Source organism: Elephas maximus, chromosome 15, assembly GCF_024166365.1.
Source record: "Elephas maximus indicus isolate mEleMax1 chromosome 15, mEleMax1 primary haplotype, whole genome shotgun sequence".
Classification (NCBI taxonomy): domain Eukaryota; kingdom Metazoa; phylum Chordata; class Mammalia; order Proboscidea; family Elephantidae; genus Elephas; species Elephas maximus.
In genome coordinates this window covers 1,281,251-1,306,539 of record NC_064833.1, presented here as the reverse complement: position 1 = coordinate 1,306,539, position 25,289 = coordinate 1,281,251, and the positions used below count along the sequence as shown (strand labels likewise).

The 25,289-nt window shown below is 45.9% G+C and overlaps 1 protein-coding gene across 7 annotated transcripts; it reads left to right on the top strand.

Moving 5' to 3' along the window:
• The first annotated feature begins 6,801 nt into the window (after positions 1-6,801).
• ZNF623 (zinc finger protein 623) lies at positions 6,802-22,151 on the top strand. 7 transcript variants are annotated; one of them, XM_049854052.1, is made up of 3 exons: positions 6,802-6,923; positions 7,564-10,229; positions 10,789-22,151. In XM_049854052.1, exon 3 carries the CDS (start codon positions 18,338-18,340, stop codon positions 19,847-19,849), a length of 1,512 nt encoding a protein of 503 aa, XP_049710009.1. In that variant the 5' UTR covers positions 6,802-6,923; positions 7,564-10,229; positions 10,789-18,337; the 3' UTR covers positions 19,850-22,151. The 7 variants fall into 7 exon arrangements, with proteins under 7 accessions (XP_049710009.1, XP_049710005.1, XP_049710011.1 ...); XM_049854048.1 differs by lacking the exon at positions 7,564-10,229 and having other exon boundaries at positions 18,265-22,151; XM_049854054.1 differs by lacking the exon at positions 6,802-6,923 and having other exon boundaries at positions 6,937-10,229; positions 18,265-22,151.
• The last annotated feature ends 3,138 nt before the right edge of the window (positions 22,152-25,289 follow it).

The following is a 25,289-nucleotide window of genomic DNA, read 5'->3' as shown; positions in this document are numbered from 1 at the left end:
TGGGGCCTTGCAGCAGCATGGGCTGCCTCTGTGGAGTCCAGGGGAGTGATTTTGCATTAGAGCTTGGGGGGGGAGGTTTATAGGGGTTAGAAGTGTCTTTGTAGCCAGTAGATGGCTGGAAGAGTTTTTCACTACAGAATAGTGACGGGGACTTTTTGTGGAACTGAGGAGACACAGGCCAGAACATCTCTTTAATGGGCTACCCAGTGCCGTCGAGTCGATTCCGACTCATAGCGACCCTATAGGACAGAGTAGAACTGCCCCATAGAGTTTCCAAGGAGCACCTGACGGATTTGAACTGCCGACCCTCTGGTTAGCAGCTGTAGCACTTAACTGCTATACCACCTGGTTTCCAACTCATGGGTAGACAAAACAAAACAAAGTTGTTTGCATCAAATTAAAACAAAGAGCAAAGTCATTAACAGACGTACCTGAAGGAGGAGGCAGACAGAGGAAAAAGAAAAACTTACAGGTTTATCACGGCGTTAGTTACGCCAACCTCTCAGTCACCCATTTTGAAAAGGCGAGAACATGCTGGGGAGTATTAGGGTCACACTCCTTTCTCCCAAATTATCTAACTAGGGGGTTTAGATATTGTAACTCTTGAATTAGAAGTTCCTGTTGATAAATTTAACAAAGTCGTAAATATTATAACCAGAGAAGTGTCTGAAATTTGACCTATGATTTTACAAATTAAAACAACATTAGATTTCCTATTAGGTCTCTCGGAACATTTTTGTGCCTTAATAGATCATTTTTCCTGTATTTCTATTAATACGCAAGCTGAAGTTTTACAAAACATAGCTGCTGCTGAGGCACGTGAAGAACAGTTACTGAGGCCGCTTATGCGTAAACAAACACCGCATGAGATTTGTTTCCTTGGTTCAAAGACCTTAGAGTCGTGGTTTCATTGGTTATTTCAGACAGTTGGCCTCATATTATTGTTAGTGTTTCTATTCTAATTCCTGACTTGCTGTATGGTGCCTGGGATAGTGCCCAATTACCATTACTGAACGTTTTTTGATCAAAGATTGTATAACAAGATCATGATCCAGAGGAGGGAGCCATGAAAGAGTTGTGTGTAAGTCTCCTGGAATCCAGGTTTCTGGCTTTCATGGAGGTTGGGGCAACCTACATAGGCCATCGCCTTTGGGGGTCCTTTTGAACCTCGAGCCTTGAGAAAAAACTGACTCCTGAAGCCACTTTGAGTCAAACAATTGTCCAGATAAACTAACAAGACCATTTTGCTCTGGGCATTGTGTTTTTGTTTTTAAATTTAGTCTGTTTCGAGAAACTGACTCCAAAGATCTGACTGAGAATTATGTTTAGGGTAATCAGTACTCAGTTTAATCAGTTGTTAAGATGATGTCCTATGAAACACCTGTCTAGCGTTTGTAATCAAACTCTCAACCTCTTACTATACAAAGAATTATGTATCTTAAAGAAACCAGGCTCTCAGAGGAGAGCAACCTCATGGCCGAGACTCCATTCTGTCTTAGGTTTCACTTCTGTGTCTGAAAAAGTGACCGTTGACCGTTAATAGGTAAACCAAGGAGGGGCAGCTTGCTCTTGGGAAGAACACCTGGTATGTTTTAAACAAATTAACTGGAAACCTCTAATAGGAGAAGTCCGTCCTGTATTATCTTGCTAATCACGTATTCTTTAATAGATACTTGTTTGTCACATGTAAATTTTTCTATACCTTCTGTTTTCTCTAGACAAACTTTCAGTGCTTTATGAATTTTTTTTGTGTGTAATAGATTCAACTAATTTAGAAGATGCTTTTCCAACTCACAGTGAATTTAGGTGAGTAATCTCTTGTTTAGAGTCCTGATGAATGCTTGGGACAATGCCCTCTGAGAACCTTAAGATTGCCTTTAGATAGTCGCGGAATTGACTCGACGGCACTGGGTTTGGTTTTTGGGTTTTTTTTATTCATTTTTAATGATGCTAGGAAATATTAGAAAGGGAACGTTAAATTGTTACCCACTGAAAAACGCGAGTCAGTAGAAAGCCCATCGGTCCAACACTCAGGGTGTGGTTGGTAGATTTAATTCCCACTTATGATATAGTTGAATTAGAGAAATCTTTAAGAAATTTATCAATCACTATGGGACAAATAACAGAAAAAGTTGCTACCGGGTAAAAATACAACAGTGATCTCTGACGATCTCTGACCTCATTAAGCCGAGGTGACATGAGATAACCAAACAGACTTCAGATTTTTTTTATCCCCCCTAAAAGGTGTAACCTGTGCCATAACAAATACCTGTTGTTACATTTAGAGAAGTAACACAGGAAAAGTTAACACATAGAATTGGACAGCAAGCTCCTTGGTTACACACTGTAACACCCTGACAAACACCAGATTTATTGGGCTGGTTACCATCAAGAATAAATACGTGAGCTAGATCACTACTGCAAGAGATAGTCCTGATAGTATTAGGCATAACAGAAGTTATCCTCTATTATCGTACACTCTTAAAAGACAAAAGAAAAAGCCTCAGGCCAAAATATTGATGTATATTGAGCTACAGTTGATGAGAACTCTGCTCTTACTTAATTTTAAGATCCTGGTGAAGAACCAAATGGTATCCGGTGGAAAACCAGCACCATGAGTTCAAAGGGCCTGCAGTGGCCGGTCAGTAAAGTCCAGATATTGATCATAGATGTGTTATCTCCAATCAAAAGGAGAGAATGATTTAAGAAATAATATTGGAGTCATTATTCCCTGGACTCAGAAGGACACATCAACTGGGCCCTGAGATAAAGACAGTAGATGGGGCAATCTTAAAAATTATCTTTTAAGAAAGAAAAATATCTTTTAGGGAACTTTTCACATAAAGCCAATCAAACAAAAACCAAAAGACCTTCCACTTTTTTTATTAGCATTTAATGAATAAAAAATTTGTGGGACCAATGGAGACCCTCCTGACTGTCGGTTATTGAAACCTGTACAAATGATTGTTAAAAAATGCAATTCAAAATGTAAGATCACAGTTTCTAGCCAATTTGTGAAAAGGTGAAACTCTCAATGGTTTTGCCCATTTTTTACCCTGTAAGACAGACATGACTCTAGCAGCATGCTTGTCCACTTCCCACTTTTGCCTTTTTAAATATATGAACCAGTTGAAAGACTTAAGCAGCTATTCAAGAGACAAAACAAAGACCGGTAAATAAGCATCATCAAAATAAGTGCTATGGAGGTATTAAGAATTGTTTTTGCTCCAGCCCTTTTACTCATTTCTGTTTTAACCTTTGCTTGTGTCGTTCCTCTCTCTAGACGAGCTTACGTGTCTTGGCGTATGCCTTAATGGGTTGGTGCCTTCTTCTCCAAAGGGTAGAGTCATTTCAAGCGATTCAAAGTTCCAGCTCCAAATGACGGTTGCTCAGGGATTTCAACCCATCCCCCATCAAGAAGAGAGACAACAGCCCAATAAAGGGCCAATGTAGATCCAAGAGAGATACAATGGTTTAACTCAGACAACACAAGAGTCCCACCCTCTAACTTAGGCCACTATGCCCCCATTCAGCAAAGACACGATGCCCTGTTTTCTAAGACTGAGAAACTCACAACAAAAAGCGGGGATTGGAAAAGGCTGCTCAACTGTATCTTGAACAGAATCTGCACCATTTTTCTTTTCCCTAGACTGCGTCTGTCTCCAGGTGTGATTTTGTTGTTTTAGTGGGTTCTCCTCTAAAAGTTAGATGTTAACCCACGTTTCCCCTAGAACTGTGGAAAATAAGTGATATCAATCTAAGCCTGTCAAACAGGAAGGAGCATGGCACCAGCCACCCCCTAGGCTGATGGAATAATGGGAGGAAAAGACCAATATGTTTGAAATACGACCACCGAAACCAAACAGAAGAAAGAGAATGCACATTGCACAAGTTCCTAAAACTTACGGCCCCTTTTCCCGATAAAACCCCAGCTGGTCTACAGTTCCTACAGACAGACAGCTTTAGGAGGAGATCAGTCCCCTCTGTCTCCATATACTGGTATATATGATAGAGCTCTTGCCACCCACCTCACCCCGTCTCAAGAACTGTTTGCAGCAGGTGGCTCTAACTCACGAAACTGCGGTAACAGTCTTGTCATGAAGGATGTGGTGGACTCCAGGGCAGAGCAAGAGGAAGAGGACTGGGGAAGAGGCGTGCGATGAGCAAAGGAGCAGACCACTGCAGCGGGCACTCGGCCACCGGGGCATAAGGCTATCTGTCCCATGGACATCGGCCAGCCTCTACCTTCAGCCACACCTGGGCTTGGACAATGATCCCCTGCGCAGAGTAGCCTAAGCAACAGTAGGGGACACAAAACCTCTCTCTCAACAAAGCTGGTCCACCTGTGACAGCTGCTGAGTGCCTGTCCTGTCTGTCAGGAGCAGAGGGCGAGCCCTCAATGTGGAGCCACCAGCAGGGAGGCCGATCAGAGCCTGTAGGCAGTTGGCCAACTAGGTCTTCCACTCTGGAGGGGACAGTGATGCTTCCAGACCACAATGACAGCAACTCCAGACACAGGTTTGCCTTCCCTGCCACAGCACCCGTGCTGGCACCACTGTCTAGGGCCCAAAGATCACTGCTGTACACCAGGGATCCCATTTTATAGAAAATGAGTGAAGCAGTGCTCTCAATCCACTGGCCTCCACACACGCATCCATGAAGCAGCCAGTCCCATAACTGCAGAGGCCGGCACCCCCGGCAGGCCCAGGGTGTGGACCTCGCCTGTGGGTATGTGTCGAGACAACAGCTGCCAATAGAGCGGCATCCCCCACAGCTTGTGGACAAGGGTCCATGCGCTGTGACTCCCTGTGTCCTGCTTGCAGCGGATTTGCTTCCTGATCCTGTAACTTTTGCCACTGCAAAAAACCAAGGCTGTGGATCCTGTAAAATCTAAAAGATTTAAATAAGGCCCTTTGCAGAAAACACCTGCTGTCTCAGGCTGGGTCCTCTAGAGAAGCAAACCCAGTGAAGGGTATATATAAAACTTATAAACATACATATATAGAGAGAGAGAAATAGATTCATGTCAAGGAAATGGCTTACATGGTTATAGAGGCTGGAAAGTCCCAAGTCCATGGGTCAGGCTGGAGGCTCTTCTCGACTCACAGAGCTGCAGAGACTGGCGAACCCAAGATTGGTAGGTCGAACTGCAGGCCTCTGGCTCACAGGTTGCAAAGGCTGACGAGTCCCAAGGTCAGCAGGTAAGACTACAAGCTGCTGGCTCACAGGTTTTAATGTCTGACGAATCCCAAGATGAGTAGGTAAGCTGCTAGCTCAAGTCCCAAGAACCAGAGGTTATATGAACAAGAGCTAGCTGCAGGATCCAGAGTGAGCAAAAGCCAACAAGATTTGCCAGAAAGTCCACACACGTTGGATGCAGGCTATATCCCCAACGAAACTTCTTTTCAACTGATTGGCTGCTGGTAGTGGATCTCATCGTGGAGATAATTACATCAGATATCATGGAGGTGTTTACATTTTTCCATAGCTGCCAAACTACATCATAACTACCAAACCACTGAGAATCATGGCCCAGCCAAGTTGACACACAACCTTAACCACCACAGCCTGCCAACCCTTGCTCTAAGGCAAGGCTGTCCAAGAGAACTTTCTTTGCTGATGTGTTGCCCAACATGGCAGCCACAAGCCACATGCAACCACTGAGGACTTGAAACGTGGCTACTGCAACTGAAACACTGAATTGTGCATTTATTTCTTTAAATTCAAACTGCCACATGTGGCTAGTGGCTCCTATGTTGGAGAATGCAGCTCTAGGAACCCCCTAAGATTCCGGGTCCCCTCTCCAGTCCCTTAGGTCCTTTACAAGGAGCAGGGCGAGGAGAAGCTCGAGTCAGTATCCTGGGGTGGAGAGGGATAGAGTAGGAAGTTCACTGCTGAGCAAGAAAATAGCTCCAGGTACTATACAGCCAGGGAACACACAGACTCTGGGGCAAGTGGCTGGAAATATCCGGAAGATCTAACCTGCAAGCCCAGTCATGAATCAAGAGCAGCCATCCAGTCTCCTGTGGACGGACCTTGAAGTTCTGAGACCAGGCTGACATGAGGTGCGGACGCTGGTAGACCTGATGACCCTGGTGGCCACCTTCACCACGCATTTCTGCTGGTTCCTTCCCAGGTGCCCTCTTCTGTCCAGCAAATATGTGTGCACCTTCCACGCAGAAGGCACTAGAGGTGCCGGGACACAGGGGCTAGCACCGAGCACTCCACGCAGCTGGCCACGTCAAATGCCCAGGGGCTCGGCGCTGGCCGGGCCTCTGGATTTTCTGCCCGTGCCCACTCGCTTGTCTCCTAGTGACACTCCCCATGTGGCGGACATACGCAGGCAGTGCCCCCATCATTACATTGAGAACGACTTTCCTCGCTGGGCGTGACGCCTTCGAGACCTCTCCGAATTGTTGTGGGTATCGGTGGTTTGCTAATGGTTTTGTTTTGAACATCTGTATTTACAGTTCACCGGAAATTAAATTCTTTGCAAGGATTTAATATTTAGGAGAAAAACATGCTCGGGGTCTGTGACTTTTCAGTGGTCTTTTGGGGACATCGTATTTCACTCCCAGGGGCCTTCTCCCCAGCCCCACCCCAGGCCGACTCCCCGCGCCGACCCTGCAGCGCCCGCCCCTTTCTGCCCGGGCGCGCCCCTCCCCGCTCCGCGCTCCCGACGCCCTCTCGCCGCCCCGCCCGCGTGCTCACGGCCGGAACTCCGCACCACCGAGAGGAGGCCGGCCTCCGGCCCTCCTAGAGCGGCGCCGGAAGTCCCCGGGGCGGGGCCTGGCGCACTTCCGGCCGCCGCGCGCGGGCGGCTTGCGGGCTTTGTCGGCGGGGCTGCTGGGCCGGCGGCCAGCGTCTCCCGTCGCGCGGCAGGTGGTGCCGCGCCGGCGCAGCCTCTTGCTGCTGGGCGCCGGGTGAGTGGCGCGTTCCGGGCTGGGGGCGGGCAGCGCCTTTGCCGTGGGCCCCAGCGGCCTCCGGGGCCTGGCGGCCGGGCCGGGGCAGAGTCCGCCGAGGTGGCCGGCGAGCGCGGGCGTCCGGGGCCTGGGCCTGGTGAGCCGTCTCCCTGGTCGCGGGCACGGCCGCGCCCCCGAGGCTTCGCCCCTCAGGGAGCCCCGTCTTTCCACGGAGCCCCAGCCCTGAGGCCCCTTCGCTCGGGAGCTTCACGGGATGAGTTCCCAGGTCTCTGCTCTCGGTGCGTTTCGGCGTGACCTCTGTCCCTTTTCCTGGTTCCCAGGGGCTGCACACCCAAGCCCTAGGGCTTCTAGCTCAAACTTGGGTGCCGGAATTCCCAGGCCATGCCAGCCCCTTTTAGGTGGCCGGCCCCAGATCTTTTCTTTGTGATCTGGGAGGCTTAGGTGTGAGCATCGCTGCCGTTTGCTGTAGCCCTGCTTCCTCTCCCTGGAGCCCGAGGGGTCTCCCCAAACGATGCTGAGAATGTGTCTGGGGGAGATGTGGAGCAGCACCTGCTGACGTGTGGAGGTGGAGGGGGGCTCCCCCACTTGGAAATGTGATAAATAGAATTCACTCCAAAGCATTTAACACTTGGGCCTGCAGGAGACTGCCCAGATGGGGAGACGCGGGCTGGCTGCATTGTCCTAGAGCCTTCCTGAGGAATCCTGTTTCTTTGGAGAGGCCTTTGTGCTGTGTCAGGACCGCTGTCAGGGACCTGGGGAGCGATAGATGGAGGAGGGCTTTGAGCTCAACAGTTGTCTGCAGAGCCAGTATATCATCATCCTGTTTTTCACCTGGATGCTTTCTCCCTGAGGCCGAGACCCGATGAATGAGAGAGGTCACTGTCTTTTGCCCACCAAGGGTCCGTCTGAATGATGCTCATCTTTTCCGCGCCTTCCCTTGCTTCCTCTCGGCAGAGGTGGGACTTTTGTCCCTATTATAAATGCGGCAGTCTAACAGCGTCTCGATACTGCCACTAACCACAACGTCCCTCTTAAGGGAGCTACAGGAAGACATTGGGGGATGGAGTTGCTCCATTTCTCCACAAGTCTGAAAACATATCTCCAGCCTCTCCTGGAGTTACCATGATGGGCTCCTGCTCTCCTGGAAGGTGCCTGCAGGTGATAAGGAGAGCAGACAGAGCTGAGAAGGCTGAGACTCCATTCACTGATTCAGTTGATATTGCGTACATACCAGGTGCCAGGGAGTGAGACAGATACAGGCCTGGCCCTCATGGAGCAAGCCTTATGGAAGAATACGTAGTCCCTGGGTGCAGCAGACTGTTATAGTGCTCAGCTGCTTACCGAAAGGGTTGAAGTTTGAGTCCACCCAGAGGCACCTTGGAAGGCCTGGCGATCTGCTTCCGAGAAACCAACCATTGAAAACCTTATGGAGCACAGTTCTATGCTGACACACGTCGGGGTGCCATGAGTTGGAATGGACCTGATGGCAGCTGATGTGGTGTAGGACACAAGGCAGGACTAGGGCAGGTTCAGGATCCTCTCCTCATCTCAGGCCCAGCAGCTCCTCCAGGACACAGCTTGGCTGTCAAGGGTGAGAGCCCCGGAGTGTGTGGATTTCACCGCCAACCTGAATCGTCACTTAGGTCCAAGGCTGTGTCCACCCTACAACTCCCCCGACCCAGGCGCAGTTCCAGACAAGGAAAGTATTTGTTCATGGGGACCGTGGTCATTCTCACACTGGCCTTGGATCCACCCAGGCCTAATATTAATCCCTCACTTACAGGGAGTTAAAATAAACAAATACAGATGCGCACGTGTGCATGTTAGGTTGTGACAGGTGCTGTAAAGAAATGAAGCGCAGCAAAGAGGTGGAGACTAGTAGTGACTATTGCTTTGAAGGGTAGTCAGGTGAGGCGGCTTATGCAGAGAATCAGAGAAGAGCACTGTAGGAAGAGAACAGCAAGTGCAAAGGTCTTGGGGTAGGAGAGTGTGTGATGTGCTCAGGGAAGGGCAGGAGAACAGCATGGCTGGAGTGAAATGAGCGAGAGGAGGGTGGTAGGAATGACACTGAGGAGGCTGGACAGGTCTGGCATTTCGAAGGTGATAGGAAGCCATTGGAAGGCCCAGGGCCAGCTCAGGTCCCAGGTCCCCAGAGCTGCTTCTGTGTCCTGAAGACCATGGTGCTTGTGCAGCCTGGCTGGGAGAGCTGCTCCCTTCTCAGGCCGTAAGTCCTGGGTCCTTTTGTGGGCCCGAATGACCAGGGAGCAGATGAGGCGCCATCTGACAGCAGGAGCAGAAGGGGTCTGTCCTGGGTGCTAGGTGGGCAGGGTCTGGGAGGGACCAGCTCCAGGAAGTTTAGGGGGTGGAATTGGGCATGTTCATTCCAAACAAATCTACGGGGGCCTCTCAGGTGATACCAGCTTGAAAGTAGTTCTCTCTCCGAGGGTGGGAGACAGGAGTGGATCAAGATGAGCCTCGAATGCTACTCCCAGAAGTTGTGGTTTTGTCCTTTAGTCATTAGAGGTATGGACGAGCCTTACACAAAGGAACACCCAGTCTGGCTTTTCAGAGGTAGCGCTTTGACACCCATGCTGTAATGGACAGGGAAAATAGGCTGGGAGACCAGTCAGGAGGCTTTTCAGAATTTTGGAAGAGCTCCTTCTGGGATTGCTGGTTGAGAGGGGTGGTGGTTGGCCCACAGTAGGTGATGTCACTGAGTGGTTTCATGGAGTCACTGAGCACATCCAGGGCGCCCTGGGGTCGGGGACTTGTCAGGAAGGGAGGCGCTCCTCGTCCCTTGGGTGGAGCCCCGATAGTTGGCGGCCATCACTGGTTCCTGAGGAGGACTAGGTCCACGTCCTTCTGGTTGCCCAGTGCAGGCTGCCTCCTGAGCCACCTGGGCAGACGGTTGTGAGGAGTCGGAAAACAAGGACAACACCTTGTGGGCGTCAGCACGCAGGTCTCAGCCCCTCGTGCCTGCAGTGGCACGCAGGCTGATGGCAGCACCGCCGCAAGGCGGATGCAGAGGCCCCGGTTTCTGAGTGGGTCTGGGCACATCTTGCTCAGGGCTGTCCTGCTGCACCTCGTTATGCCCCGGGGGTGTTGCTCAGCACACCCTCCCGCTTCCTCTCCTTAGGCAGCAACAGACAAGGCCTCATCCCTTCGCCAAAGCCACCTTTCCAGGGCTTGAACTGGGGTGTACACCCCCCTCCGCCCCAGAGCCATTCTGGGCTGCTGTGCCTGCTTCCAGGACTGGTTCCAGCTTCATTGCCTTTCTTTCTCTCAAGATCAGCTGTGTATTGTTACGTAAGTTATAACGTAGTTATGTATACGGTTATATATATGTATACACACAGCTGTAATTATGTGCACAGTTATATACATGTATACACCCAGCTATAGTTATATACACAGTTATATATGTGTACACACACAGCTATAATTATATACAGTTACATATATGTATATACGTAACTATAGTTATGTACAGTTATGTAAATGTATACACCCAGCTATAGTTATATACACAGTTATATATGTGTACACACACAGCTATAATTATATAGTTATATATATATATGTATATACGTAACTATAGTTATGTACAGTTATGTAAATGTATACACCCAGCTATAGTTATATACAGTTATATATGTACACACACAGGTGTAATTATAGTTTCATGTAGGTATATACACAGCTGTAGTTGTATACACAGTTACATATACGTATACACACGTAGTTACAGTTACACATGTAGTCATATATACATGTACACACACAGCTGTAATTACACACACAGTTGTATGTAGCTGTGCAGTTGTGTGCTGCATTCTGTTCTGCGAATCCCGTGTGTTTGTAACAGCAGGGTGGTCCTGGTTAGCTCAGCCCAGCGTGTTGCGGAACCATTGAAGCCTGGCCTGGTTTTACTCCCTTTTGTTCATCTCATTCAGCTTTCTTTAAATGACAAAGTATCGATATGATTTTGCTTGAGTTCACAGAAGAAAAAGAAGCGAAGCAGAAGCTGAAGGTTGCTGATTCTCAGGTAAATTTTTCTTCAGAGCAGGATCTATTCAATTTTTAAAAACTTCCTAAAGTTAAAAAGAATTACGGAAGCCTTTGGGAGGCTGGGGTTAATAGGTGTTTATACACACACATCTGTTTGTATGCAGCCTGTTTCCAGGTTTTAAAAACAATGAGTCGTTCTAAAAACAAAAATCGGAAGTTATTACTGAGTTTCAAAACAGAAAACTAACACTCTACTCCCTCCCCTTTTTAATAAAGGAAAAGAATAAAGTTTAAAGTTCAGTGAAACCTGTGAGATCCGGAACTCGACAGGACTCTCTTGTTTTCCTGGGTCTCGTGACTCTTCTGCCTTTGACAGGGTGCAGTCTTACCCCTTTACTGCCACTTATTTTAGTGGAAAACGTTTGAGTTTTCCTTCTTTGACAGGTTTCGGCCTTACACGGGTTCCAGCTTTCATAGGCTTTACTGGGCAAAAGTTACTTTTATAGTACAAATTCCAGCTGACCTCTAAGCAAATTATCCTGTAAAGTGACAGATGGTACTTAAAAAGGGAAGAAGTCTTCACAGTGGGGACATGGGCTGTGGGAGCAGGCAGGCCTGGATTGGTCTTGGCTCTGCCACTTCTGGTCTGGTGACTGCAGAAACTTACTTTCTCTCCTGGTCTCTGTTTCCTCATCTGTAAGACAGTAAGTGGTAGGGGTAATAGCTGTTCTGGAGGTTACTAGGCAGGTTAATGAGGTAAGCTACTCAGTGGCTCAGCGCTGTGCCTGGCTGCGCGTGAGGGAAGCAGTGCTCCCCACCGGCATGTGAAAAGCAAAATGTCACCTTTTTACTGGTAAAGGCCAGGTTAGAACAAGATTGGACTTCCTCAGGCTAGATGGCAGCCAGACAGACTTACCTGCCAGTGCTGGGTGCACAGATGGCCGCAGGCCTCTCCCGCCTGGCCTACCACCATGCAGTCCTTGGCCTGGGGAGCAGTGCAGGTATCTTAAGAGGACAGCCGGCTCCAAGAGAGGACAGAAGAGGCTGGTGTCCTTCTGCTGGACATGCCATCCTGCTAACTCATCCACCTGTTGGAGAGGAGGCAGCGGGGGACAAGAGGCCAGGACACTTCAGGGGAAATGCCTCCTCATGGAACCAGCCCCTGACCCAGAGCAGCGACTCAGGACGTGTTGGCTCTGACGCTGACAGCATCCAAACCGGGCACGTCTGCACACACTGTGGCCAAAGGCTGCCCAGGACAGGTGACAGATGAGGAGACTTATGGGCGGACAGGTGCCGTGTCCCATTAGTGTTTTTGAAAGTCACGTGTGTACATGAGTAAATGCGCACATGTGATTGTGTGAGAAAAGGCCTGGTAGATGTGTTTAAGCAGCTAACTGGTTATCTGTTGAATTGCCAAGGATTTTCATTTTTTATATTTTACATTTCTTTATCATTTTAAATATTTTCACAGTGTGTATCTTATATTTAATCGACTTGATGGCAGCAAGTTTATATTTTTAATCATTAAGAATTAAAAAAGTATAAAAGTAAAGGTGGATATAGAACTGAGTAGTGTGACCTGATTTCATAAAATATTGGTGCAGAAAAAAATACCCAGAAGGAAAACTGTTAACTGTGATCATCTGAGTGGTGAGGTTAAAGGTAATTTTCGTTTTTAAAGTTTTTGTCTGTGGTCTCATTTTTCTCAGCATGATTTAATTTACTTCTATACCTTGAGACAACTAGTTGAAAGTAACTTCTATAAGCCAGAGAGGGGATCTTAAAAACCAAGTGAGTGGGCATTTAACTCCGGAGGACATTTCTGGTGACTCCCTGTCAAGGCCTGTATCCAGTGCCAGAGGGTGACCACATGCCCAGTGGGTGCCATCTGAGGACAAGGTGTTGCTGAACTAATTGTGTCAGCTAATGTATGGACAGAAGTTCCCTGCATAGGTTTGTATTGTGTTTCTTACTGGTGACATGCAATATGAGTGTTTATCATCACCAGGAGCACAGCATCTGAATACTCAGCTGTGTGTTTGCATTATTTAAGGTTAAAGCTCCGGTAACAGAGACCCAGAAAATACAGCATTTCAAACAAAAACCATGATTTCTCACATTAGAGCTCAGAGCTAGGTGGGTGACCACAGACCAGTGGATGGTCTGCCCTCAGGGTTCTCCAGGGACCCTGGCTGTTCTGCCCATCTGTGGGGCTGCCCTTTTGGCATGGCTAGAGCCAGCTCAACAGCACCATGGAGGGGAGAGTGTAGAGGGCAAGCAGTGCCCTTTTAAAAGGTGTGCACATATCACCTCCATTGCCATCCCACTAGCTGGACCTTAGTCACCCACCACACCTCACTCCAGGGGAGGAAATGCAGCTGTTTGCTGGATGGCCATGTGCCTTTGGTGGCTTAACAGTGGTAGTGACTGTGGGGTTTTCGTTACCAAAAGGAACACGGGACGTGTGGATGCTGAGGGACCTTTAGTCTCTGTACCGTTGACCCCCTGCTATCACGTAGACCCTCTATCCACACACAGTATGCTCAGTGACTGCCTCTGGGCAGAGCCCAGGGTCTGTGGTGATGTGTGGCCTTCATCAGACACCAATGTGGCTTCCAACAATCAGTGATCTGAACTCAAGTTTTCCACACCCCGCCTCTCATGTGCAGCTGGGGAGCAGGGCCACTGCAGTGAGTCCTTGCACTCAGGAAAGGGAAGAAGGAAAATGCATGGCAGCCCCTGGGCCATCACAGGATGGAGTCCTGCTGGGTGGCACATCCTAGCAGCTACTGAAGCAGAAAATTTGTATGACCCATCACCCAGCAGTTACTCTCCTGGGGGTGAACCCAGCAGAAATGAGGACTTAGGTCTACTGACAGACACGAGCAGGAATGTTTGTATCAGCTTTGTTCATTATAGCCCAAAGTAGAAACAACCCAACTGTTCAATAGAATGGAAAAATGATTGTGGCATGTTCATAAAATGGGATACTACACAGTGAAAAAAAATGAACTATCACCAGCACGGATGAGCTCCACAGCCCAGCACGTCTTTCGAGTGTAAGCAAAGACATCTCTGGGTGATGATTGCACACCTTGGGAATGTACTAGACACTGCTGCATTATACACTTTTAAAATGGTGAATTTTATGGTATGTAAATTTAAGGTATATGTGAAATAAAAAGGAGACACAAAAGAGAACTATGATTCCATTTAAAAGAAACCGCAAACAGGCAGATTTATATTCTTGGAGATGGTTACCTTGTAGGGGAGTATCGATGGGGAGGAAACAAGAGGAAGTCTTTTTAGCTGACAAATGTTAGATGTGTTGATCTGGGTGGTGGTTACACAGATGTATACATGAAAAATTCATCAAGCGGTACAATTCAGATTTGTGCACCTGGCTGTAGGCAAGTTACGGCTCACAGATAAAATGCTTTTGAAAAGCTACCCTCCCCTGACAGTAGTGGATGTGTTGGTTCACCAGCAGATCTGCTCTCTGCTCCTTTCCGTTTTGTCCCCTGTGGCCCTGGTCTCACCCTCTGAGGGATGGAAGCTTATCCACTGTAACCCACCGTTCATGGGGACTGCACAGCACTCCCCATGCCGATGAAGATTGGGGCCTGGCTGTAGCCTGATGGAGTCATCTTAGATTGAGTTCCCTGGAGATAGACTGAGCTGGGAAGTTGTGTCCAGCATGTTCATTCAGGAGAGCTCTCTGGGCATAGAGCTAGAAGGAAGGCAGAGTTGGATATAGGGAAGAGCTGACCCACGGTGACCCCTGGGTTGGGATGACCTTCAGAGTTGTTCCTAACTGAGGCAAAGGGCCTGGGCCTTTAGGTTCAGATTGTCAGTCAGTCATGGACTGTTGATGTGGTCCTCGGCATTCTCTGGTTGCCTCCCGAGATTCCCAGCCCCTAGTGTGCACGTACCTTGGTCTTCAGTATTCTATGGTTGCCTCCTGAGAGTCCCAGCCCCTAGTGTGCACCTGTCTTCTCCCAGTTATTCAGACACTAACCTGCTGCTCTGAAGGGCTTGTGCAGGTGTGATGAAGGCCCCAAGTCTGTTGACCTGAGATATCCAGGTGGGCCCTTTAAGAGCAGGATGGTTTCTCCAGAAGAGAAGCCAAGTTTTAAAGCACAGGAAGGATCCAGCACACCATTGCTGGCTCAAAGGTGGAGCACCCTATGGCAAGGAATGCAGGCAGCCTCTAGGAGCTGAGCACAGCTGCAAAGAAATGCTGACCTCAGTCCTACCATCATGGGGAATTGAATGCTGCCAGCCATGTGAGTAAGTTTGGAAACATTCCCCCCGGGCCCTCCAGATGAGCACTGTAACTGCAGCCTTGTGTGACCCAAGCAGAGGGCCCTGACCAGACTGAGGTAATAAATGTGTGCTGTTTTAAGAGGCTGAGTTCGTGGTCATTTGTTATATAGCAGTGGATAGCTAATAAAGTTGCCATCCCCTGGGGAAGGTATAGCCTTGGTCAGGTGCTCTGTCTGCCTGAAGGCAGGTCCCTGTGTGAGAGTCCCCAGAGCTGGAGGGGGTTGTGTGCCTGGCCCTGGAGAGGGTTCTGGGCAGAGCACCATAGTGACCACATAAAAGTGAATAATCACAGACTTTTTTCTTCTAAAAAATACGTATATTTTGTAAATATTGAAGTATATAGCATATATGCAGTAAAGAGCCCAGGTCTGAAGCTATGGCTCAACATATTTCCAAAGTAAGCACACCTGTATAACTCTGATCACAATATAGATTTCCAGCATCCCAGAAGTCCCCCTTGTGCCCCTGCCAGTCATCGTCTTCCCCAACGGTAATCACTATTTCGATTCTGTCAGCATGGATTGCGCTTTTTGGACTTCGTATAAATGGAACCATAAAGTACGTACTCCTTTGTGCCTGACCACCAAAGGTCAACATCACATCTGTGAGATTTGGCAATGCTTTTGTGTGTGGCAGTTGTTTTTTTTTTTTTTTCATTGCTGTATATTATTCTGTTATGTGAGTATTCCTGTTTACCCATTCTTAAGTCGATGGATACTTTGGTTAAGTGTAATACGCCTATGAGCAGACTTCTACAGGGCAGGCTTGTGGCTTCTTCAACAATATATTTTCCTTGAAAATGTAATGCAGTTCTGTGCTGCCTGCTCTCTGGGAGCTCCCTGTGCAAGAACCACAACCCAGCTCCAGTTCTTAAATCTGCAGAGCCCTGCTTTGTGTGCTGGCTTCTGTGCTAGGCCCCGCCCTCCTCTCATTTTTTGACAATTATGGTATCTGAAACAGGAGGACTTGGATAGTGAGGTAATACCTATTGCTTGAGCTTGCAGCTGGGCAGGCTCCCACTGTCTGATAAGATCCCTTAATGAGAAGACTCGAGAGGCAGCTGGCTTTTCTAATCCTGTGAGATCCTAGATTAATGGAAACGACTAAATTAATGGAAACGACTCGATAGCACTATTTTTTTTCATACTTTTTACTGATAAAATGCAGGTGTTGTAGAGAGAGTCACCTTATTAGAGCCATATCTTATTTTTTCTGCTTAAAAATGGGTTGATTTTCATTAAACTTCATTTCTTTTATAATACTTTGCTCTAGAAGCACAAAGAACTAGCCAACACAGGCCGACATTATGGCCTCCTAGCCCCTTTTCCTAGAGCTAACTATGAGGTTGGTGGGTAGGCATATAGCTTGCCTTCCAGTTTTACCAAATCCTTTGCCCTGACATGCTAATACTGATTTCCTTACAGCCTGACTGCTAAGCCAGCGCCACATGTTTTAGTTTTTTATTTTGTCATGACCCCATTGCAAGGGGCTGAATTTGTAATAGGGTATAAGCTAAACCACGGTAAAAATACACTGGTGCAGATGAGGTGGTTGATCGCTTACGTAGTCCAGATGATGGTGGGTGGTCCAGGGTAGGTCAGTACTCGGCTTTTTGAGATCATCCAGGAACCAAGACTACTCCTAGTTTCCTCTGCCCTTGCCTCAAGTGTTGCTTTCCTTGGCATCTTCGAAACTGGTTCACCAATATCTCCTGCTGCTCTCCAGGCTATAGGAAGGGAGTGTAGCAGAGTAGATGGTGATATAAAAGGTGCCCATAGCCCAGTGGCCAGACTTGGACAGTGTGGAGGACTGCTGGCAGGTCTCAGGCCCCATTAAGCAAGGAGTTATCAACTTAAAGAGAACTCATTCTGCAACCATGCAGACTGCAGGAAGCAAGCTGAATTTAACCAGATTTGGAGTTTTGTCATGAAAGTATGATAGAGGAAGAAAAGAGCAAGGAGTTGGGACTAAATGCAAGGGAATGATTATGACATAAAATTAATACCATAGACCACGGGAGCTAAGCTGGTTAAGGAGGGAAGGGAGGACTGGAAGGAATGAGAGACAGTGAAAAGGACGTAGAACCCATGAATTTTGTGTCTTTAGAAGAAAATGTCTTGATTTTTTAAGTCAGTCCAAACTATGTCCCTACTCAGTGGTTGGGGAATTAGGCTTATGAGTAGGTGTTATCTGGCACCCATTCAGTACTCACTTAGAGCTAGAGGAGTTTTATACACCAAACACCAGTCTGCCCCCCTGCAGCTGAATGTATTAGAGGTAGAACCACAAAGAGTCTTTTGTAAGTGGGTGTCTTAGTCATCTAGTGCTGCTATAACAGAAGTTCCACAAGTGGATGGCTTTAACAAAGAAGTTTATTCTCTCACAATTCAGTAGGCTAGAAGTCTGAATTCAGGGCAGCGGCTCCATGGAAAGGCTTTCTTTCTCTGTTGGCTCTGCAGGAAGGTCCTTTTGATGCATCAGTCTTCCCTTTGTTTTTTGAGATATCTCAGCAAAGGAACCTCGGGGCCAAAGGACACGCCGTGCTCCCAGCACTGCTTTCTTGGTGGTATGAGGTTCCCAACTCTCTGCTTATTTCCTTTTCCTGTTATCTCTTGAGAGATAAAAGGTGATGCAGGCCACACCCCAGGGAAACTCCCTTTACCTTGGATCAGGGATGTGACCTGGGAAGGGTGTTACAATCCCACCGTAATCCTCTTTAACAAAAAATTACAATCACAAAATGAGGGACAACCACAGAATACTGGAAATCATGGCATAACCAAGTTAATACACTTTTGGGGGACGTAATTGAATCCATGACAGTGGGAATGGTTGATTTGGAGTGAAAGGAGAGCCATGAATAACGGTGTACAGGATCAAGCATGTGGGGCAGAGGAAACACCTTTCTTACTCTTCTCGGATATGTGTTCTGTCCTCTTTCTGCTCTCCAGATTCCTTTCTGTTAACAAAGGGAAAAGATGATCTTTTTATTCTCTTGTTTCAGGTTCTAAAGTAGCAACTGGTGACACAGAGGCGATTCAAAAGCCTGAATTTCCAACGATGAAAATTTTCATCAGATGATGTCAGAAAAACTTCCAGTAATGGAGTCCTCAGCCCCTGAGTCTGGGGAAGACCCTGAACCCAGATTAGGCGGGCTATTGAGAAACTCAGAAGGGCAGAGCCTGAGGAATTCTTCTCAGGCAGCAGGTTTTAGACAGGTGACAGTTACCCATTGGAAAATCCAAACAGGAGAGACAGCCCAGATGTGTAATAAATCAGGAAGAAGTCCAATTCTGAACTCCAATCTTCTTATACTTCAGAGAGAGCTTATAGAAGAGGAAGCTCATCAATGTGATTCTTGTGGCAAGAGCTTCACATTTCATTCGGACCTAATTAGACATCAGCTTTCTCATAGTGGGGAGAAAGTTTATAAATGTGATCACTGCGGGAAAGGCTTCAGCCAAAGCTCACACCTTACTGAGCATCAGAGAATTCACACGGGAGAAAGACTCTATGTATGTAATGTATGTGGAAAAAACTTCATTCACTATTCAAATCTTATTGAGCATCAGAGAATACATACAGGAGAAAAACCATTCAAATGTACTCAGTGTGGGAAAGCCTTCTGTCACAGCTCAGATCTTATTCGACACCAGAGAGTTCATACCCGAGAGAGACCTTACGAATGCAAAGAATGCGGAAAGGGCTTCAGTCAGAGTTCATTACTTATTCGACATCAGAGAATCCACACAGGAGAAAGACCCTATGAATGTAATGAATGTGGAAAGTCCTTCATTCGGAGCTCAAGCCTTATCCGCCATTATCAGATCCATACAGAAGTGAAACAGTACGAATGTAAAGACTGTGGAAAGGCCTTCCGGCATCGATCGGACCTTATTGAACATCAGAGAATCCACACTGGAGAGAGACCTTTTGAGTGCAATGAATGTGGGAAAGCCTTTATCCGGAGTTCAAAGCTTATTCAGCATCAGAGAATTCATACTGGAGAAAGACCATATGTATGTAATGAATGTGGGAAACGTTTCAGCCAGACATCTAACTTTACTCAGCATCAGAGAATTCACACTGGAGAGAAACTCTATGAATGTAATGAATGTGGGAAAGCATTCTTTCTGAGTTCATACCTTATTCGACACCAGAAAATTCACACTGGAGAGAGAGTTTATGAATGTAAGGAATGTGGGAAAGCCTTTCTCCAGAAGGCTCATCTTACTGAACATCAGAAAATCCACACTGGGGAGAGACCCTTTGAATGTAAAGACTGTGGGAAAGCTTTCATTCAAAGTTCAAAGCTTCTTCTACATCAGATTATTCATACTGGAGAAAAACCCTATGTATGTAGTCATTGTGGAAAAGGATTTATTCAGAGGTCAAACTTCATTCAACATCAGAAAATTCATACTGAAGAGAAACTCTATGAGTGTAGTCAGTATGAAAAAGATTTTAATCCGACCCCAAACTTTAAAAATAATCAGTGTGTTCACCAAGAGGGACTTGACTTGAATAAGGCCCCCATACATTTGGGTGAGAAGTCTATGTGTCAGGGGGAACATACAGATAACTTATAAAATAATTATTCTCCAACTCAATGAGTGATGCTTGGAAATCTGTGTTGTAAATCATAATTCATATGGCTTTTAAGATTTGGATGCATCAATTTCCCAAAGTCACAGATGGTACTGCTTTTTGAGTGTGCACCACCAGTACCGCTCTGTAGCAGTACCGGGCGTCATTACTCTTCCTCAGACGTGAACGCTTGTCCTCTAGAGCTACGTGATTTTACAGCTGACTTTGAGCTGGAACAGGTCAAGAGAAGGTTTCTATATTTCATAATTGCAGTCATCCTAGAGTTATATCCCTTTTGGAGTGGAACTATGTATCTAATCTTACCACTTAAAACAATATTGCCCAACAAATTTTTGTTTCTCAAAAAGGCAGGTTGGAGAATGATACTTTCTTATTTAAAACCACTGACTGGTCCCCTGTGGTCCCTAGGACAAAGTCCAAGCTCCCTAGAATATATCCTGAGGCCTTCTGCTTCATTGACCTCCTCTCCCACTGCTGAACTTCCTGCCACAGAGTCGATGCCCCAGCAACACTAACTGCTTAATGCCTCTCACGTCCACCAACCTCTCTCCTACTTTGGCCTTTATCCTTGTCGAAGGGCCTTCTCACCTCATTAACTCCTACTCATCATTCAAGACTCATCTCAGGCATCATGTCAAGGAAATTTTCCCTCAAGCTTAGCTAGATTCCCCTCTTATGTGCTTCCATGTTCAATACCCGTCTCTGTTACTGCGCTTACTGTGATATGTCAGAGTTACGTTTTTATACACAATATCATGCTGTGTGTTTCCTGAGGATGGTGATCATGCCTGATTCATTTATGTGCCCCCAGTGCCTAGCACAAAGGCAATAAAAAACACACCCCAAAATCTATGTGTAATTGACAGCCTCTTTGTCATTTCTATACTTTTTAAAATTGCTGGGTGTGTTTTGTTTGTACTGGTAGAATCTTCTATTAGAAATATCTTTTTTCTTAGCACTGTGATATCTTCTGTTCTTATATAGCTCAGAAGCTGCAGGCAGTAGCCAGTATAAGAGTAGGGTTCCTCATATTTATTGCCTTTTTTTTTTTTTAGGCCACACCCATAACTTCACTTGTTTTGGAGAGCATTGTCTTACCTTAGTTGTTGAAGCTTTGTAACCCACCCAAGGTACACATAATCTCTATGAACTATGTATCTTTTTCTTTCCTAGCAGGAAAAAAATGATGGAATACAACTCATTCTGTCACTTTTGGTACTCTCTGGCTTGTTTTATCACTCATTTGAAAATGAGTTGATATCTACAAAGACCCGTGCTAGATATTGGGAAAGGAGAGATGGGTAAGTCAGCAGCCATCCTCAAGTCATTCAGAGTTTAGTAGGGAAGACAGGAAGATCGCAATACAAGGTAGGAGTTGAAATAGAAGTGTTTTTGAGCTGTGTAGGAGAATAGATAAGGAAGTTACTAATTTGGCATGGAGAATCTGGGAAGGAGTCACAGAAGAGGTGACATTTGAGCTGGTCTAGAGAGAGAAATAGACATCAGCTAGAGAAGAAAATGACCTGGGAGGGGTAGCTGTGTGCAGAGACAGGGAAGCATGACAGATCCCTCTTTTGGCAGGACTGTTCAAAAGCAAGCAACTTTTGTGGTACAGTGGATAACTGCCAAGCAAAACTGTTAGTGTTTGCCTCTGAATTTCTTCACCTGGAATATTAACCAGAACAATCAGTTCTAAAATGATAAAAAAAATTTTTTCCCACGAGGGGTATTTTGAGTTCTTAAATTACACCAACCCTAGAAGCTTTGAGGAGACAAGTATTTTGAAAAGGACATACAGTACCCCGTCTTCTGGAAAAGTCATCATTGCCATAAATGTTTTAAATGGTATGGAAGCAGATGTTACCAGACTGTTTTTATACCATAAAATATCCATTTTAAGTGTAAAGTTTGAGTTTTGGTAAATGCATACATCCATGTAACCCCCCCACCCCCAGAATTAAGATAGATAACATTCATGACCCTAAAAAGTTCCCTGTGCTGTTTCTTGGTCAATCCCACCCCAACCCCAGGTAACCACTAATCTGATGTCATGGTAGACTAGGTTCACTAGTTCTAGAATTTTATGTAAATGAAATCATATAATATGTACTCTTTTATGTCAGATTTCTTTCAGCATGTTTTTGAAATTCATCCAAGTTGTTTCGTGTTTGAGTAGTTCTTTGCTGAGTAGTATTCCTTTGTATGAATAAACCATCATTTGTTTATTCATTTACCTTTTGATGAACATTTGGGTTTCTGTCTTTCCCACTAAACTATTATGAATAAAACTGCTGTAAGCGTTTGTGTAAAGGTATATGGACAGATGTTTTTATTTCTCTTGGATAGACATAAATAAATGCAGAGGCATACCATGTTCAAGAATTGTAAGTCTTAGAATTTTAAAATGTCAGTCTTCCCCAAATCAACCTATAGACCCCAGGAGGCTTTTTATTTTTTTGTAGACGTTGACAAGATGATTCTAAAACTTGTATGACATGTGTAGGACCAGAAATAGCTAAAACAATTTCGGAAAAGAGCAAAATTGAAGCAGTTACATTACCTGATTTCAATACTTATTGTAAAACTACAGTAATCAAGACAGTGTAGTATTGGGGTAAAGATAGACATAGATTAGAGGAACAGAGTAGTGTCCAGAATAGACCACCCATATATTGTCCAGTTTTATAAAGGTGTGGAGGTTTATTCAATGGGGGAATGGGTGGTCTTTCAACAGATGGCACTGAAACAACCAGATGTCCTTACAGATAAAAAAATAACCCTTACCTCACACCACACACAAAAATAACCCTTACCTCACACCACACACAAAAATAACCCTTACCTCACACCACACACAAAAATAACCCTTACCTCACACCACACACAAAAATAACCCTTACCTCACACCACACACAAAAATAACCCTTACCTCACACCACACACAAAGATTAACCCTTACCTCACACCACACACAAAAACTGAGCCAAAATGGATCATAGACCTAAATGTGAAAGCTATGAAATTTCCCAAAAGAAAGAAAAAAAAATAGCCCTGGCGGTGCAGTGGTTAGAGTGCTCGACTGCTAACCAGAAGGTTGGCCGTTCAAAACCACCAGTGACTGCAGGAGAAAGAGGTGGCAGACTGCTTCTGTTGAGATTTACAGCCTTGGAAACCCTAAGGGGTTGCTATACATTGCAATTGACTTGGCAGCAGTGGGTGGTGGGATATGTGGATGTGTGTGTGTGTGTGTGTGTGTGTTGTGTATCTTAGTTACCTAGACCTGCCAAAAGCAGATGGCTTTAACAAACTTATTTTCTCAGTTTATTTATTTTCTCACACTCTAGAAGTCCAATTTAGGGCACCGGCTCCAGGGGAAGGCTTTCTCTGTCAGCTCTGGAGGAAGGTCCTGGTCTCCTAAGCTTCTGTTTCCTGGTTCCTTGGAGATCTCCATGTGGCTTAGCATCTATCTTCCTCCATTTCTGCTTGCTTAATTTGTTCTTTTTATATTTTGTAAGTAGTTGACTCCAGACACATCCTCCACTAATCCTGCCTCATTAACATAACAAAGACAACCCATACCAAAATGGGATTATAACCATAGGCATACCCATTACCGTGGAGTCAGTTCAGACTCAGCAACCCTATAGAACAGAGTGGAACTGCCCCATAGGATCTCCAAGGAGCGTCTGGTGGATTTGAACTGCTGACCTTTTGGTTAGCAGCTGAGTTGTTAACCACTCCAACACCAGAACTTCTCTAACCACAGGTGTAGAGGTTAGAATTTACAACACATATTTTGGGGGGACACAATTCAGTTTATATGTATTTAGAAGTTTCTATTTTTCAAAAAGTCAAAACATTTTCTCACTAGTTTTCAATTTCATTCTTTTATTGTGAAAATATACACAACATACTTGTGGCTAGATGTGGTCATTTGACTGAATTATAGCCAACGATGTGTGCAATCTCTGGGTCATGTTCTTAAAAATAAAGCTGCTTGCTTTTCTTTTTCTGTCTACCCCCTGGTTCAGAAATGGCAAGACTAGAGTACCTTTGGACCATGAGTGGTAGCAATGTGTTCGGAATTCTAGTGCCATGCTGCCACTTTCATAGCTTCCTCAAGTTATAAAATAATCCAATACTGGTATGTTTCCCAAAATTTGTATTACTCAGTTTTATCCAAACACCTTTTTACATATTTTCTTGTAAAATAGGAGACAAAGTTACCTTCCAAGTGAGAAGAAAGGTACTGGATTGGAGTAGGGTGGCTAAACAGTGGTAAAAAGGTTACAAGGATAAAAAGGAGCACTGATTATGGAAACTCATGAAGTGAATATCAGGCGGCACCAAAGGCCCAACTGAGGCTGGAAGCTGCCGGGCACCCACTTGCCTTTGCCTTTCAGCTTCAGATTTGTCCTGCATTACCTGCTGTGTGAAAATGGAAATGGTCCCTTAAGAAAATTATCCTTTCAAGTTGGTGTTATGTCAAGCTTTGTCAGTAGACCTGCAGGAGGAAGAAACTTCTCTCCCTGCTTCTGCTTTTTTTTTTTTTTTTTTTGAATGTCTTTGCTCCAGACATGCAGCTGCCAACAGCACCTCTGGAAGACATCAAGTGGTGGGTGCTCACTCTCACTGAATTTGAGCTATGCTGCTGTGGTTGGATTCCCATTGAGTCTTGTAGGTACCCCATTGGTCAGTGTTGCAACCTTGGCCTGCCAGCAACCCAGAGAGATGTTTCTTGCCTGACAGTCACAAGAGTACCTTGTCTACCACCAGTGGCCCATTTGCATCCTAAAGGGTGTTTCCTTCCTACCCATTGACAGACCACCTTTGGGGGCAACCCAGCAGACTTCTCGCCATCCAGTGAACTGCAACCATACCTTTTCCAAGATCTGAATCCCAGCCTTGGTGTTGCTGCGGAAGGGATTTCATGTTCCTTTACATCCCTCTCTTGCTCTCATACATTGAAAGGCAGACCTTAAATAGCATGACTGTTGTTAAGTGCCATTGAGTTGATTCCGACTTACAAAGACCCTATGCACAACAGAACAAAACACTTCCCTGTCCTGCACCATCCTCACGATTGTTGCTATGCTTGAGCCCATTGTTGCAGCCACTGTGTCAATCCATCTTGTTGAGGGTCTTCCTCTTTTTCGCTGACCCTCTGCTTTACGAAGCATGATGTCCTCTACAGGGACTGATCCCTCCTGATCACACGTCCACAGTAGGTAAGATGCAGTCTCACCATCCATGCTGCTAAGGAGCATTCTGGTTGTAGTTCTTCCAAGACAGATTTGTCCGTTCTTTTGGCAGTTCATGGCATATTCAATATTCTTCAACACCACAATTCAAGGCATCAATTCTTTGGTCTTCCTTATTCATTGTCCAGCTTTCACGTGCATATGAGGCGATTGAAAACAC

Coding starts and splice junctions, on each gene's coding strand:
- ZNF623 (XM_049854048.1), top strand. CDS start 18,338: ATGATGTCAGAAAAACTTCCAGTAATGGAGTCCTCAGCCCCTGAGTCT.